Source organism: Brassica napus, chromosome A6 (assembly GCF_020379485.1).
Source record: "Brassica napus cultivar Da-Ae chromosome A6, Da-Ae, whole genome shotgun sequence".
NCBI lineage: Eukaryota > Viridiplantae > Streptophyta > Magnoliopsida > Brassicales > Brassicaceae > Brassica > Brassica napus.
In genome coordinates this window covers 3,824,065-3,839,990 of record NC_063439.1, presented here as the reverse complement: position 1 = coordinate 3,839,990, position 15,926 = coordinate 3,824,065, and the positions used below count along the sequence as shown (strand labels likewise).

At 37.7% G+C, this 15,926-nt stretch overlaps 3 protein-coding genes across 4 annotated transcripts; 1 reads left to right on the top strand and 2 right to left on the bottom strand.

Moving 5' to 3' along the window:
• Positions 1-932: 932 nt before the first annotated feature.
• On the bottom strand, positions 933-4,490 carry LOC106346227 (receptor-like protein kinase 7). The gene is made up of 2 exons (XM_013785491.3): positions 1,624-4,490; positions 933-1,542 (listed from the first exon to the last, which is right to left on the bottom strand). The coding sequence occupies exons 1-2, from the start codon at positions 4,151-4,153 to the stop codon at positions 1,178-1,180; spliced, it is 2,895 nt and encodes a 964-aa protein (XP_013640945.1). The 5' UTR covers positions 4,154-4,490; the 3' UTR covers positions 933-1,177.
• A 2,603-nt stretch (positions 4,491-7,093) lies between these two features.
• LOC106346228 (sucrose transport protein SUC4-like) lies at positions 7,094-10,317 on the bottom strand. Of its 2 annotated transcripts, none has more exons than XM_013785492.3 (6): positions 9,702-10,317; positions 8,489-9,216; positions 8,237-8,300; positions 8,104-8,147; positions 7,589-7,770; positions 7,094-7,494 (listed from the first exon to the last, which is right to left on the bottom strand). In XM_013785492.3, exons 1-5 carry the CDS (start codon positions 10,228-10,230, stop codon positions 7,612-7,614), a joined length of 1,524 nt encoding a protein of 507 aa, XP_013640946.1. In that variant the 5' UTR covers positions 10,231-10,317; the 3' UTR covers positions 7,094-7,494; positions 7,589-7,611.
• A 2,460-nt stretch (positions 10,318-12,777) lies between these two features.
• On the top strand, positions 12,778-13,921 carry LOC106351171 (protein RESPONSE TO ABA AND SALT 1-like). The gene has a single exon (XM_013790983.3). It carries the CDS (start codon positions 13,153-13,155, stop codon positions 13,843-13,845), a length of 693 nt encoding a protein of 230 aa, XP_013646437.2. The 5' UTR covers positions 12,778-13,152; the 3' UTR covers positions 13,846-13,921.
• Positions 13,922-15,926: the final 2,005 nt, after the last annotated feature.

Genomic DNA, 15,926 nt, shown 5'->3' with positions numbered 1-15,926 from the left:
TTGAACTGCAAACCAAGGGAACAAAAAAGATGGGGTGGGGGAGACAGCTTTTTAAATTGTGTTAAAAGTTGTAAGATTAGTCTTGTGGCAATGTGTTAGGTATATGATGAATTAGTTTCTTACCCATATTTTGTAAATAATGCAATTATAAACTAGTGGAATTATGATGTTTGTCTGCATTAAGGTTGTTCTATTACGGGTATTGTGCAACACTTGTTTTTTGACTACGTTATTTCCTCCATCTACCAGGGAATTCAAATGTAAACTATATGTCTTATGCTCTTTTATAAGAAACTAATAACTATCACACCCTCTTCAGAATTAAAATTAAAATAAATAAACAGAGGTTTATCGTTTGGTAGAATGCGTTATTGTCTGATAGTGTAGGAATAGAGTATTACTCCCTCCGTTTTTTAATATAAGTCGTTTTACAGCTATACACGTAGATTAAGAAAACCATTAATTTCTTATATTTTCTAGACAAAAACATCATTAATTATTTACCTAACCACAATTCAACCAATAGAAAAATAGAAGATATATTACCATTGGTCATACAACATTAATTACTAATAAATTTTACATAGAAAACCAAAAACGACATATAATTTGGAACAAAATTTTTTTTCTAAAACGATTTATATTAAAAAACAGAGGGAGTATATGTTAGTCAAAGTCGGCAACTATAAGTATTGAGCACACGTACATTTGACCAACTTTTAAGAATCACGGGTGACGGTGTTATCCTTTCATTATTTTGAACCGCTACACGATAATAATTTTCATTTCATCATCAATTCATCATCACAAGAACTCAATTTGGATTTGGTTTCGTTTTGAGAAGTCATAACAAACTGATCGCTTTGTACTGTTTGGTAGTCACTATTTTATAAGTCGAATATGCATTTGTTTTAGCCAAAGTATAGTGCATCTAGCCACTAAAAGATTTCACATAGTAGTTGGCATTCCCAAAATTCTACAATTACAAGAAATAGTTTACATCAGAGAACATTACATTACCCTTTTTTTTGTAACACAGAACATTACATTACCTAAGATTCCATAACCAGTACTAAAATCACATTCTCCATCTAAACTCTCTTACGTCGTACCAAATCTAAATGATCCACATTAGTGAGGGGAGAGATTTGGGCCTAGTCCTCAGTTATCAACTTATTTATTTGCTCTTCACATCACTCTCTTTACTAATCACAATGCCCATCAATCTACACGGTTCAGCGTCCTCGATCATCTGAACCACACTCCTCATCGTCGGCCTTACTCCAGGTTGTCTCGCGGTGCATAGGATTGCAACCCTCAGCATCTTGATTGCATCTTCTCTATACATTTCTCCTATCTTCTTGTCCACAATCTCCATAACACTCTCTTTGCTCTTCAGATTGTTACTAACCCAATTCACTATGTCTTTGCTCTCTCCAAACTCCGCCTCTATCGGTTTTTTCCCCGTGACTAGTTCCATTAACACAACGCCGAAGCTATACACATCGCATTTCTCATTCACTTTCGACGCGTATCCATACTCTGCAACAATAAGGGCTTTGATGTTAAAAAAATGTAACACCATAACAAACTGATCAATAAGAGTTTAATAAGTCTCATTACCTGGAGCTATGTAACCGTACGTTCCCGCAACGACATGAGAAGAATCTAGACCACCATTGTTGGTCTGAAGAATCTTGGCAAGACCAAAATCAGCAATCCTAGGCTTGAAGGACTCATCTAGCAATATGTTACTTGATTTAACATCGCGGTGAATCACCGGCCTCTCGTATCCATGATGCAAGTACTCGAGTCCTTTCGCTGCACCAAGAGCGATATCAAACCGAGTTTCCCAACCGAGATTGGACTTCTTGCACGAGTGAAGCTTGTCCCATAAGCTCCCATTAGGCAAGTACTCATACACCAGCAAGCTCGAGTCATCGCTCGTGATGCTACAATAGAGTTTCACCACGTTTAAGTGACGTATTGAGCTTAGTGTTTGCACCTCTGTTTCAAACTCTTTCGATCTTCCTTCCTTTTCGTTGAGAATAGGCATCGCGCTGCTAAATGAGTCTGTGCTACTACGTCGAAGGTGTTTGACAGCTAGTTCTTTACCATCGCCGAGTAGTACTCTGTATACATCGCCACATCCTCCTCTACCGATTAAATTCTCTTCTTTGATCGAATCGATGATATCATCTTCGGTGAAACTCATCCTTCGGAACGACTTTATACTCCAAGATTCACGTCTTAGAGTTCTTTTTTCCTTCTTCTCGCTTTTCTTGAGGTACAAGTAAAACACAAGAGACGCAAGTAAGATCAGTAAACCGAAGACTAAACACAGCACAAAGACGCGTGTGTCTCGATGTGAGCCTGAAGAGTTGATGCACCGGTTAAACGATTTAATCGTCATGCTGCAGAGTCCAGGATTACCATCGAAGCTACCTTTATACGATGACAAACTCAAAGGGACACGGCCTGATAACATGTTCTTCGAGAGATCAAGAAGGCTAAGTCTTAGAGACGACAAACTCTCTGGGATTCTCCCAGAGAGCTTGTTGTCCGAAAGATTCAAAGCATTGAGCGTCGGGAGAGATCCAAGCGTGTGCGGGATCTCTCCCGACAGCGAGTTTTGCGCCATGTTTAGATCACTAAGCATCGAACACGATTCAATCGAGTCAGGTATGTTACCGGAGAAGCCATTACTCTGTATCTTCAAACTACTAAGTCCCTTAAGCTTCCCAATAGAGCTCGGAATCTTCCCGGAGAAGCTGTTATCGTTAAGCTCAACCTTAGTCAAAGCTTCAACGTCACCTATCTCCTCAGGCAACTCATCAGAGAACTTATTGAACGCTAGATACAACGTTCCGAGCATTTTCGCGTTTTTAACATCGGCTGTGATCGGACCTTCGAAGTTGTTAACAGCTAAGTCGATGATCTCGACCTTGGGTAAGCCCCAGAGTCCAGCTGGAACAGTTCCGTTAAGCGAGTTGTCACTAACTCTAAAACGTTCGAGAGTTAAACAGCTGGCGTACGACTCAGGGATGGAGCCTGTGAGATTGTTTTGGAGGAGGAGAAGATCTTTCATCTTCCCTCTCTTGCACATATCCGGAGGGATCGGTCCGGTTAAGTGATTCTCAGACGCATCGATGAAATCGAAATCAGAAACTGAACCGAGTTTTTGAGGGAGAGGACCGGTTAAGTTGTTGGTATACAGAGAGAGGTTAACGAGATCTTCAAACTCGCCGAACTCGGGAGGAATCTCGCCGGAGAGTTTGTTTTCGAAGAGCTGTAGCGAGACGAGGTTGGTTAGAGATCGGAGCTCCGATAAATCGCCTTCTAGATAGTTCATGGAAGCATCCAAGCGAGTCAGATTCGTCAAGCTCCCGAATCCGCGAGGAAACTTCCCGGTCAAGCTGTTGTTGTAGAGCTCTAGCTGCCGGAGCTTTGTGAGTTTCACGATCTCGGGAGGAATCTCTCCGGTGAGATCGCTATCGGAGATCTCCAAGTTCCGAAGCTCCGTCAAGTCTCCGATCGCCGGAGGGATTTTTCCCGCGATGCTGCAGTTGGATAAATAGAGCCACGTCAGACTCTTCAGAGATACGACCTCTTCTGGAAACGGCGTCGTATCGAAGGGATTATCGCCTAGGCTCAAAACGACGAGCCGTTTCGCGTTTCGTAGCGATTTCCACGGGAATACGTTGGAGAACGCGCTGTTGTTTAGGTACAGATACTGTAAGTGGCTTAGAGAGGAGAACTCAGGGAAAGTTCCCGAGAAGAGGTTGTTGCCGAGATCTAAGTACGTTAGATTCGTGCAGTTGTTTATATCACTGGGGATGGTTCCTGAGAGTGAGTTGAATCCGAGAGAGAGTTTTTGAAGACTCTTGAGATCGCAGAGCGAAGCGAACGGGAATTTTCCGGATAAGGCTTGACGAGAGAGGTCAATCTCTTTAACGGAGCCTGTAGCATCACAGGTTACTCCTGTGAAGCTACAGGGAGCGGAGACGGAGTTCAGCTTCCATGAAGCTAGAACTCCGGGGTTTGAGTTCAGGAGCGATGATTTGATGTTGAGTAGGACTTGGAGGTCGGAGGAGGAGACGAAGGAGAACAGAGAGAAGACAAGGAGGGAGAGGAATCCGAAATTTCGAGACATGTTGGTGAGTTTTGGTCGGAAAGAGAGAGAGGGAAGGCCGAAGGCGTGAAGGTGGTTGAGTTAAGTGGAAGCTTGTTTTTTTTCACATCGGAAGTTTTAGTTGGAGAGAGAGACGGGCGCGAGAATATGACTTTGCCGCTTTGAAGCAAAGTTGCTAGCTATCTGATGCTGGTCAGTGTGGTAGCCATTAAATATTCAAATTTTGGGTTACCTTGTTAATTTATATATCATTTTCCTTTTATATTTGTTTAATTAATGGCGTCATTGTAAATTTGTAATAATATACGGCGATGTTACAAATTATCTTCGATTAACAACTTGAATAATATGGGATTTCATTAAGCGGGGCCCTTGATTAGCATACTATTCTTCTTTCTGATTACAGTAAATGTGTGGAATATATAGGCATTTTGATAGATACTTTATATTCGTTATGTAATTTTTTTTTTTGCTTTCGCTGAAATCTTGAAATGAAATAAATTTACATATATGAACGAAATGCATTTACAAAACTGAAACCCATATTCATGGGAGTAGGATCATATTCTACTCAATAGAGTATTGACTAAGCAAACATTATGTTATAGTTTATTTTGAAAATCTTGGTCACAGACACCTATAATATGTTATGGAAATGGAGACCAGTATTAATGTATTAGTGTTTTTCATAATGAAGCAACGTCAACTGAACAAAACTAAACAAAAAAAACATTCTGCCAAATATATATTAAAAAAAAAACTTCACTAAAAACGAAACCAAATGGAACCAAAATTGCATTCAAGAGTCTCCTATACTAATTTGTATTGTATATAGACAAGTTCGTCCATGGGACATTGCTCCCCAATTATTATGGTTTGTTGATTTGTTTTCGGTTAATTAAGTATTAGTTATCCTAGAAAGCTTGCAGGATTAATTTTAGTCAACTGTTAATGCATCGCCATTGACACGAACTTGCAACCTACATGCCTTTTGCAAAGTTAATTAGGAAGTAGTTACAATGTCGTAAGACTTATAATCCTTTACTTAAACCAAATGACTATATTTTATTTGAAATTAAATTTCATTCTAGAACTTTAGATTTGATCACCAAATTTAGACCAACTTTATAAGTTACACATAACAGAGTTTCCAAATTAAATGGTACTTAAGACGGAATCATATAACATTTTTTGATTCAATATTTAGGATATATATATAAACTTTGGTCCAAAAATTCACAATCAGAAAATATATTTATATTATATAACAAATGTACCAAATAAACTATATATATACCCTTTTTCAAAAAAAAACTATATACCTAATAATTTAATTATGCCGCTTCATAATTGTCATGTTCATATAGTCTTGATGCTCTTCCCTTTCCGATATAAAACACTAAAATAAATAATAATTATATATTTTTGTTAATATATGGACGAGTAAGAAAATGAGAGATTGATTAAATTGGTCATATTCTGATTAGGTTGAAGACAATGAATGATTGATTCCACGCCAGCAGACACCAGTGAGTGCAAACAAGAACATGTGTTTCAAATCTTTGAAAATTTGCAAGGAAAAACTTTTTCTGCTATTGTTTTCTTTGCCATTATTGAGTTTTTATGACTCGAGTGTAACTAAGTGATGTAACTAGGGATGGATATTATAAGATAGTATAATTTAGGTGTCAAACTAGCGCTTAAGCTAAATACTAAAAGGACCTATGATATAATAGAGTAAAAAGATGGTTTTGACTAAAGCAGTCTAATGACTAATGTTCTCAAGGTGGTGTTTATATAACGTGTGTAACCGGCACGTTCGAATAAGTTTGGTTTGGGTTATTGGGTAGTTGCACGAACACATGTGTCATCTGGAATGAACTGCGATACCATGCGCATATATTACTTTTTGGGGGCAGTGTGCATGCACATGACGAGAAAATGTACTTATCAACAAATACAGGGTGGGCGTCACATAACTTTTTGTGATATAAAATTTTTGAAGTACCTTTTTAAAGTAAAAATCTTGAAATATATATATATATGCTAATTGTTTTGTTTCATTCCAAAAAGTAATTACTTTATTTCTTTTAGCTAAAGCTAGAAAGGTTATGACTTAAAGAAAAACTCCCCACTTATGTAATCCGAAGGCGACTAAAGGAGAAGCAATGGCCAATAGTGAATGCTTACAACAACCCAATTCTTATCAAAAATAGAAATGCAATGTAAACATGACATAAAGTGGGAGTCATCTTTCTTTTCTCGTCAAAAAGATTTTATCACATATAAGGATAACACAATATGGGACTTTTTTTAACATATCCAAAATGTAGTGCATGCAATGCCGGGCTAACTACAATAATTGACACAACTTATGTGATTTATTGGGATTCAGTTTCTTACCGTCGTTGAGAGTATATCCCCAAGTCTCATTCTCGTAGTGTTTTGAACAAGACATCAACACATTATACTTAACAATTTCGGTACTGTAATAGTGTAATCTAAACTTATTTCATGGTTGTATTAAATTCGACAGTATTTTATAGACGTAAATCTTTTTTCGTAATAGTTTTAACAAAAAAAAAAAATCTTTTTGTAATAGCAGGTCACATTTATTAATTAATGAGTAGGAAGTGTAAAATTTGTCCTCTTTCTAGAAAGGATTGAAGTGCGAAACCCGCCGTATTTGACTGTGAATGAGAGTTCTTTCCGTTGAGTTGGCAAGACCATGATTTTTTTACTTCTTTTATATCATAAGTTTACTTATGCTTGTATAGGTTTTCAGTTTTTGCTTATAAAATCCATTTGTTTAGAGATTTGACGACACCAAAAAAACAATTACTTGTACACACCAAAGTATGATCAATCTTGCTAATGATATATCATATCATGCCTATTACTATAGTTTGTTATATATGCTATTCTGATGCCTTCTCTTGAACTATTTCAGGAAAAAGAACATAAAACATTTTCGGAAATTTTAGTATCCGTTCAAACTCTCCATTGGTACACAGGGTATCACTTTAATTTACAAGAACGTGGTTAACTGGAAAAACCTTAGGTAGACAACAAAGAAACAGAGAAGAACCCGATTTGGGGGCTTCCAACATATACCTCACAACAAACTGAATGATGTGTTATTATTTCGTTGGGTAAACTTCTATGGCTCCTCGTGGACAGAAGGATCATAGCCCCAAAGCAGAGGGAGTTAGGTCCTAGACGCTGCAGCTAAGTTAGTCACACGAGAAGAAGGCCATTGCACGAATTCAACAAGGATCACACAATAAGTGGTGCATCTCCTTGCCAATCTTCCACCATGCCTTCACACACCACTCTTTATGCGTTCCTTCGCTAAGTCTCCTCTATTTTGCATTAACAAGATTTATTAATCAGTGACAAATTTTAAGTGCTTGCTATACGTTTGGTAACAGAAGAAAAAAGGGAACTGCGACGTACTTTATAGCGAAAAAGAGAGGATGTTATGGGAGAGGGATGGGCTTCTGAATCCTTGTTCGGGGAATCGCCAAGATGGCTACAATTCCGCCAATGAAACCTGCAGCTGCTCCAACTGCAAGTGCTGGTGAATTCCCACCTCCGAATAGTTGGTCCCATGGGCCACTGCCAACAGACACAATCACCTGCATACACATCCCACTGTTAGTTAACCACTGATTAAACAATAAAACTAAGTTTGATGTCAAAAAATCATAAACAACATAGGAAAGAAATGCATCAGTTGGCAGCATTAGGAAAGTAACAAAAAAATATCCTATTATTGGTCATAGCTAGCTAAAACAAATAAATGAATTTTTACTAACAACAACTCAAGAAAGAATCCGTTTGCTTCACTAATGCTTGCTTATGGACTCCCTTATGAGGATTTCTAAATGATGGACGGACACATTCAAACAAGAATAGAAATTGACTTGTGTCAAAATAAATTTCTAAAAGGATGGTTGAACGAAGCATACCTGTGGGATGACAATAGCCAAATTCAGCACACCCAAAGATAAGCCTAACACAACATAACTTCGATAAGAAACACCCCTCACTTGTAGAATTAAAGCAATAACCATAATATTAAAAATTTAGAATGATGCACACCTTGACCTAGTCCCAAGGACTCAATACGTATGGAGATCAACGCATATGGGACACTGTAAGTTATCTGCGGAAGAGTAACAATTGCATCAGTAAAAACGTATAAGAATAAATAAATGCTAACCATGTAGACACAGATGAGTAGTAAAAATAACAAATTAAAAGTTATATATATCTCCAGCTTGGCAAAAAGCATAGTAAAGATTAGTAGCAAACCACAAGTAACATAAGACCATAATTGCAAGAGTAACTTACTGCCAACGGGATGCCCAAAACTGTAAAGATTAAAACAGCAGCAACGACGATCCCAGCAGGCGGCTGTTCATGGCCAATGTAGCCAATATGGTACGCAACAAACGAGGTAGCGATCATCGCAAGAAAGCAAATAGCCATAATGATGTTCGATATCCCCCAAACAAAACCAGCTCCCCACTTTCTACAAAGTTTCTCCATGAGCACCGAAGTGATCCCAAGAAAAACAGAATTCAACATCAAACCAAGTGCACCCATACTCACACCAGCACTATACGAAGCGCCTTGGTTCGGTTCACCACCGTAGATCTCTCTACCCATCCAATCAGTATCAAACAAAATAAACGGAAACCAACCAATCCACGTCAGAGCTGTGACAAGCAAAATTATCCAAACACTTCCTGGAAAATATTTGAAAGTGCCTAGTATCTCAGTAAGAAAGGCTTCATCTGTTCCACTGGATTGCCCGTGTGCGTCAGAGGCCAACGCCCCGAGAGGCACCTCATGAGCCGCTGAGATGCTCAAGACGGTAGTTATTGCGATAAAGACTACGTCTATGTAGAAAGCAGACTTGAGATTAGCGCATTCCACATTGCATGCAACGGTCTTGGTGAAAGGGAAGACCTTGTACCAACCATTGTATGATCCAGTAGCGTACCCAAGAATATTGCCAACAGCCATAAAGAGAGAGAAGTAGCCGTTTGCTACTCTGGTTCTGCGATTATCATTCTCTGAAAAGAAACAGATTAGACAAGAATTAAAACCAAAACAGAGCACTTTTTTGCCATGTTCAAAAAATTGTTAGACAGTAATTAACCCTTTTATAGGGGTTTTATTGGTTAGCTATTTTTGAATGTATACTGATATTTTTTTTTAATAATCTTTCAAAAAAACAGATTAGACAAGAAGTAAACCAAAACAGAGTTTTTTTAATTAAGCCTTATGTAGGTGATTATTGATTATGCGGGCGCCTGAACCTGTTTTTTTGAACGTATAGACTGAGTTTTGACCCAAATCCGATAATTAGCAGCTTAAACCAATTTTTAGAACACTGTTTTTTTGTAATAACATTTTTTTGGATAAGTATATAATAACATTAATACCTAATTGTGTCCAAGAATCATAAAGTTGTGCACATTCCATGTTTTAGCATGTGACAAGAATCTCCAAAAATCACATAGGTCACTTAGAACACAAACAAAGAGGTAGAGATTACCAGTAAGATCAGCGAGGAGAGCTCTACAAGGACCTTGAGTCATGTTATTAGCAACATCAAGGATCCAAAACCCCAACACAAAAGCCACAATCGCCCTCGGCTTAATCCTCCCTTCTCTATCCCCAAACGCCCAACCAATATCCGCCGCGTGTCCTATAATCAAAACCGAGATGGCGATGGCCACAGCTCCGGCTACTATAAAAGGTCTCCTCCGACCGTACTTGCTCTTACACCTGTCGCTACTGTGACCAACGAGAGGTTGCACGAACAAGCCAGAGAGCGGACCGCAGAGCCAGATCACGCTGGCCCAAGCGTGCGGGATCCCTAGCTCCTGCACGTAAGGAGTGAGGAGCGAGAGCTGGAGCGCCCAGCCGAACTGGATCCCGCACGCGACGGAAGCTACACGGAGAAGCACACGCTTCGAGACCTTTGATAGAGGTACCACGGGACGAGAAGGATTAGGCGGTCGTGGCAGAGGTGGGCGGTTGCGTGTCGGTCGGTGGTGGCGAGGTTGATCGGAAGTAGACATCTCACTCTCTCTCTCTATGTTTCTGTCTTCAACGAATCTCTATGAGACTTGTTTGAGAGTAAAGCTAAGTGGTGGAGAAAAAGGTGGCAACTACTAAATCATTATGTGGGTCTGGGGTTGTTTTGGAATCTACTTTCTAAAATTAGGTTCGTTTTTTTAATTATTTAAAATTAGTGAGGCGAATTTGTAAATAATAAAAGTATTATCCTGAAAGAAGGCACGTAAAAAGAGGAAAATGGCATTCGTCAGTTTCCACTTTCGGCGTTCACTATACGTAGGCACAAGAGCGACGTCAAGTATTCTGTTTATTTCTCTTTTTGGTGCAAAAGCTGAGCCAAACGATTGAGTTCGAGGTGGCAGTGTGAACCGTACACGTGCATCATTTATCCCTTTACGGCTTTACGTTACGGCTTAAGCGTATAACACGAGGGTGCCAACACTTAGCCAATCCCATTCTAAAGTGATAACACGAGAGGGTGCAACATTTAACCAATCCCCACTCTAACGTAGCAACATCTTTTTTATCTTTACATTTCGTTTTAATAGCTTTACGTGAGTATCCTACTTTTACTTAAGTTAGGGGAAATTTTATGGTTGTACTGGTTCAAAATAAATCAACCAGTTGAGCAATTTTACTCGAGAAATATGGATCTTACAAAAAATTCCAAACTTATATTCTCCATTTGCTTTTAAATAAAACTATTCAGTTCTTTTTTTACAAGAGAAATGAAGGGTAGCACACAATAAAGGCCCAACAACATGTGAACAAAACTCTTCTGAGCATACTGGTGAACTTTCATAACCCAAATAAGAAATACAAAACCATACACAAGAATGTCCATTTGTCTTCTTAAACAATGCTGGGCTTTAGATTTATATTCTTCACTTACAGAAAAAAACAATTCAAAATCTTTCTATAAGCAAAAGCAAACGAAGGTAGCATATAATTGAGGCCCAATATTATGTGAACAAAACTCTGCTGAGTTTTACCGATGAGCTTTTAAATAACCCAAAAAGGAATACGAAACCATACACAAGACGGCCCTTTTATCTTCTTTAAAATATTCTTAGCAACCGACTTCAACAGGTTTCATAATTAAGAAAAGAACAGATAAATTAAAATGCGGAGAGAGATTAAAAGGCCGCAAAAAGAAACGCGGGGAGTGACGAGAACATGACCGCGTAAGGAACGAGTTGAATAAGATCCGCGCCCGTGCGTGGAGTAGCCAACATGTGCCATCCAAGCGTTTTCACTTTTTTTCCAAAAACGTATATTCTCTTTTTCTGAATGAACAAAACGTATATTCTCACTTCTTTGTCGTCATGTTTTACAATCTTTTACTATGTTTTTTACTGAATACTGTATTTATCTTACATATGTTTGAAAGTAGTCTAAAGACTTGCTTGATTTATTCATCGTTGTGAGAGTTACATATATAATCGAGTTTGTTAGAGGAGAGTATGATCTTCCTATATTACAGAAGATTTACAAACTAAACAGAATATCTGAGAATATTCTTTCAATGTTTTTGTCTGTCAAGTGTCAGACATTCTTATTCAATTTGTACTTTTTTTATTTCTACATCTTTGGAAGCATTAATATCATTGAAGCATCATCATTCTTACTTAATTAAGTGAATTACTCGGACATACATAAATAATAATTAATACTCCATAGGTATCCTAGATTTTACTGAATTCTCAGCCATTGCATTGTCTTCTTACTCACATACAAGAAAACATACACAAAGTAATACTTGGTTATATTAATCTTGTAGATTTTAGATTAACTTGTTAATAGATTAACTTGTTAATTGTGTTAGTCATTATATAATACGTTGAAAATCTGAGACTAGACCATCTTTTCTCCCATAAATTATCTGGTTAATAAAATTGTTTTTGGTTTATCGACACCAACGTTTATGGAGGTAAACATATTTTCCTAGAATTAAGTGTCGGACAAGACTTGCACCCAAAAGAAGTGTCAGACAAGACAACTACTAGAATACTTTTTTTTGTCAACAGACAACTATAATACTAAAAGTCTAAAACTAATGTATATATTTCTTAGTAAAGAAGAAAAAGATGGCGCGAGACCTAACTGGAGCATTGATGAACCATTGTTCTTTTCGTCTAGTCCAACAAAATATCCGCACAGTAAACCAAAAACACATAAAATTATAAAAGAATTGAATTCTATGATATAGTATTGTCAGAAAACTGTGTTTCTTTGCTTACATGTCGTCTTTCTTATATGACATGTGCCTTTTTCTTTTAGCAACATATGTCGGTACCTTTTCAGATGCATTTTGAGATAATGCCATAAAATTGTGATGCAACCCTGACACACTTCTAGTTAGGACTAGGAGAATCCAAAATAAAAAATTCCAGCCAGAACTGTAACAACTGTTAACAGCAGCCTGATTAACAGTTACACTATTTTAACTTGAAACTCACTAAACGATAACTGCACAAATCTTTTGTAAGATCTGAAAACTATACTCTGTTTTAGTTTCAGTACCTAAAATCACATGATTAATCAGTATCTAATTGGAAATTACAAGGTAACAGGGATTTTAGATTTTTAGTTCCATTGATTTCTTAACAGTGTTATCACACATGTAACGGAACTTGATTCCAATACGAATTATTTAGTAAATGGTTTCAAGTTGCTCTGCTTGTCTGACCATACTTCACTCCCACAAGACAACAAAAAAAGGTCACAAAACTCCATTAAGCCGGCCGACAGAAAATATAATTTCCATCCAAGAACCGACATATATTATATAAATAATAATTAAATTGTTAAAAAAAGATTTTAGTTGGTCAAGTCCAAAAAATCGTATATAAATCTTTGTACACAAAGCACGTTCCAAATACACATACTCAGTCCTTAGTGACCACTCCACAGTAGACAAAAACATGCCAGTCACCAGCAGCTCCCAAAGCTTCAGCAGCTTCGTTAACGGTTGGCTGATTCGTCACAGGTATTTCGTCGAACAGCTTACATGCGCCTCTTCCTTCGACGAAACCAACGAAGAGCAGCAACAATCTCTCGTGACCCAGTTTCTATCTCACTGTCTCCAATACTACCAAGAGAAATCCTCCGCCGTCTCCCTCGCCGGAGACAACGTTTTCACCTTCTTCTGCCCGCCGTGGTTCACCTCCTACGCCAGGCTCATCCTCTGGGTCGGCGATTTCAAGCCTTCTCTCGTCTTCAAACTCACGGACTCCACGGTCGACGACCTCACGCGCCACCAGAGGGACCGGATCTCGAGCCTCCGGTCGGAGACGAGGAGGAGAGAGAGGGACGTGATGAGGGATTTCGCGCTGGTGCAGCAGAGCGTGGCGGATCCGCCGGTGATGCTCGCGGCGAGGCGAGTGGGGGCGAGGGGGTTGGTGGACGGGGAGGAGTCGGATTTGGAGGAGGCGATGGAGGTGCTTAAGAGAGGGATGGCGAGGGCGATGAACAGCGCGGATGAGCTGAGGTGTTCGACGGTGGGGAAAGTGGTGGAGATTCTTACTCCGTCGCAGGCGGTTAAGGTGTTGAGGACCATCGGTGAGCTTCATCTTCGGTTGAGAGAGTTAGTGGGTTTGGAGAGACACCACCAATGAGTTTGCTCTGCTTCTTCCCTAATTTTTCATTTGGATCTGTTTCGGATTTAAAAAAAAACATTCACTGTTTTTGATCTTACAAGTTTTTGAAGTGATGTTATGTTTGGCTTTGTTTTGTTTTTTTCTTCCGAGATTCCCGAATTTTCATCAGTTATCAGTTATTTGAAATTACACAATCGACAAAAAGCCAATAATAGTTTGCTTCCAAAATCCTACGTAGGATATGATGTGGTTGGCCATGTCAATGCTAAAAAGTTACTTAAATGCTGACATGTTAATTTGTTCGATACGAGACGTGTATTTTTTTTTTAATTTTAAGAGCTTGATTGGTTTCTCCGCTACCATCCGCAAACGCAGCTTTTGTGGTTGGTAGCGGTTGACAGCGTTTCAAAACAATCATACAAACCGCTACAAATCGTTTCAAACCGTTCCGAACCTCTTAAATTCAAAAGCTGGTTCCAGCTAGCGTTTGCGGTTGCGGGAGGATATTTTTTTTTTAAAACCATATAAATACAAAAATAAAAATATTCAATAAATTTTTTAAAATGAAATTATAAAAATACTAAAATATATCTATTATATTTTAATTAATATTATAAAATTTTAAAATAAAAATATTTTCTATAATTTTAAAATTTTAACACTATAACTTTGAAAATATAATTTACATATTTATTATAATATTATGATTTTTGATATTTTATAATTATATAAAATGTAAATATTGTTAATTTATTATTTAACCGCTGCTGTATTTGGTAGTTTATCAGTCATAAGTATCCCGCAAATGCACCAATTTCTAACCGCGGAATCAGTCGTACAAATCTTTTAAAACCGCTAGAAACCGCAACCATCTGCATCCGCAAACGCTCGCAACCGCAACCGCAACCGCTGCGTTTGAACGAGTCAGACCCTAAAAGTCAGGCGTTTTGAATTTCCGTTTCTGACTTAAAAAATCTGGTCAAGTTTAGGCCTGCGTAGACTTTCTGGCAGCCCAGTTTTCCCAGGAAGTCAATTTGATGGGCTTTTTCATAAGCCTGTGAAAATGAACAGACAATGCTCATTATCCACTCACAAAACAATGATGTAAAGTCTAATCTTCTGAGAAGAATGGATGGGAATAAATATGGGTATGGTTTCAAAAAATATCTGGATATGATAATTTCAGTTCAACCTCCAGAAACCGCAATAAACACATATGCTATCACCAAATTAAAAATAAGAAATATTAAAACATTCAACCTCTCAATCAGAGCAATACCATAAAATACACCCTCTCAGCCCTCTTATTTAATAGTTGTTCTTGAGTGATTCGAGGATGAGATTAGAGAAAAGGTGGAACAAAAGTAAACAACATTTGCTGCATCCATGTTTAGGTTATAGGTCAAACGACACGTATTTGATTTTTTTTTTGGCACAAATTTCTTTAAGCTTAAGATGATATATACGACCAGAGGTGTACTCCGACAGTAAAATGAATAACAATAACAGGAAAAGAAATAAAACATAGAATAGAAGTGTTAAAATGAGAAATTGGTTCGGAGTATAGAAATCGGAAGATCATTCAATTGAATCCATGAAACCACAGTTCGAAAGAGTTTCAAATAGACAGAAAAGACGTTGAAATACCTTAGTGAAAAGGGTTTAACGAACCCATTATACATAATGAATAGAGTGTGAATGTAGCTTCTGAGGAAGAAGATGTTCTTCTGATTAATGTCAAGGAGTAACATAATTGTTTCATTAAGTTGTTGTTTTAAATTAAATAACTAGATTTTGACCCGCGCTTAAGAAGCGCGGATTTGAAATTTTTAATCTTTAATAAATTTTAAATCTAGTATAATTTTTTTTGTTTCACATTATAACTATTGACTTTTAATGTTTTTATTATTCATTATTTTTTATAGTGTGAAATTTGTTTGAAATAGATTTAAAGATGATATGTATGTTTTTAGTAGTAAAGATATTCATTATTAAAAATATATATTTTAATTATTGAACTGTATTAACCAATGTTTTGAAAATCTGATCGGACCGTACGATCGAACCAGTCGGATCCTGACTCGTTCTTCTAACTGGTT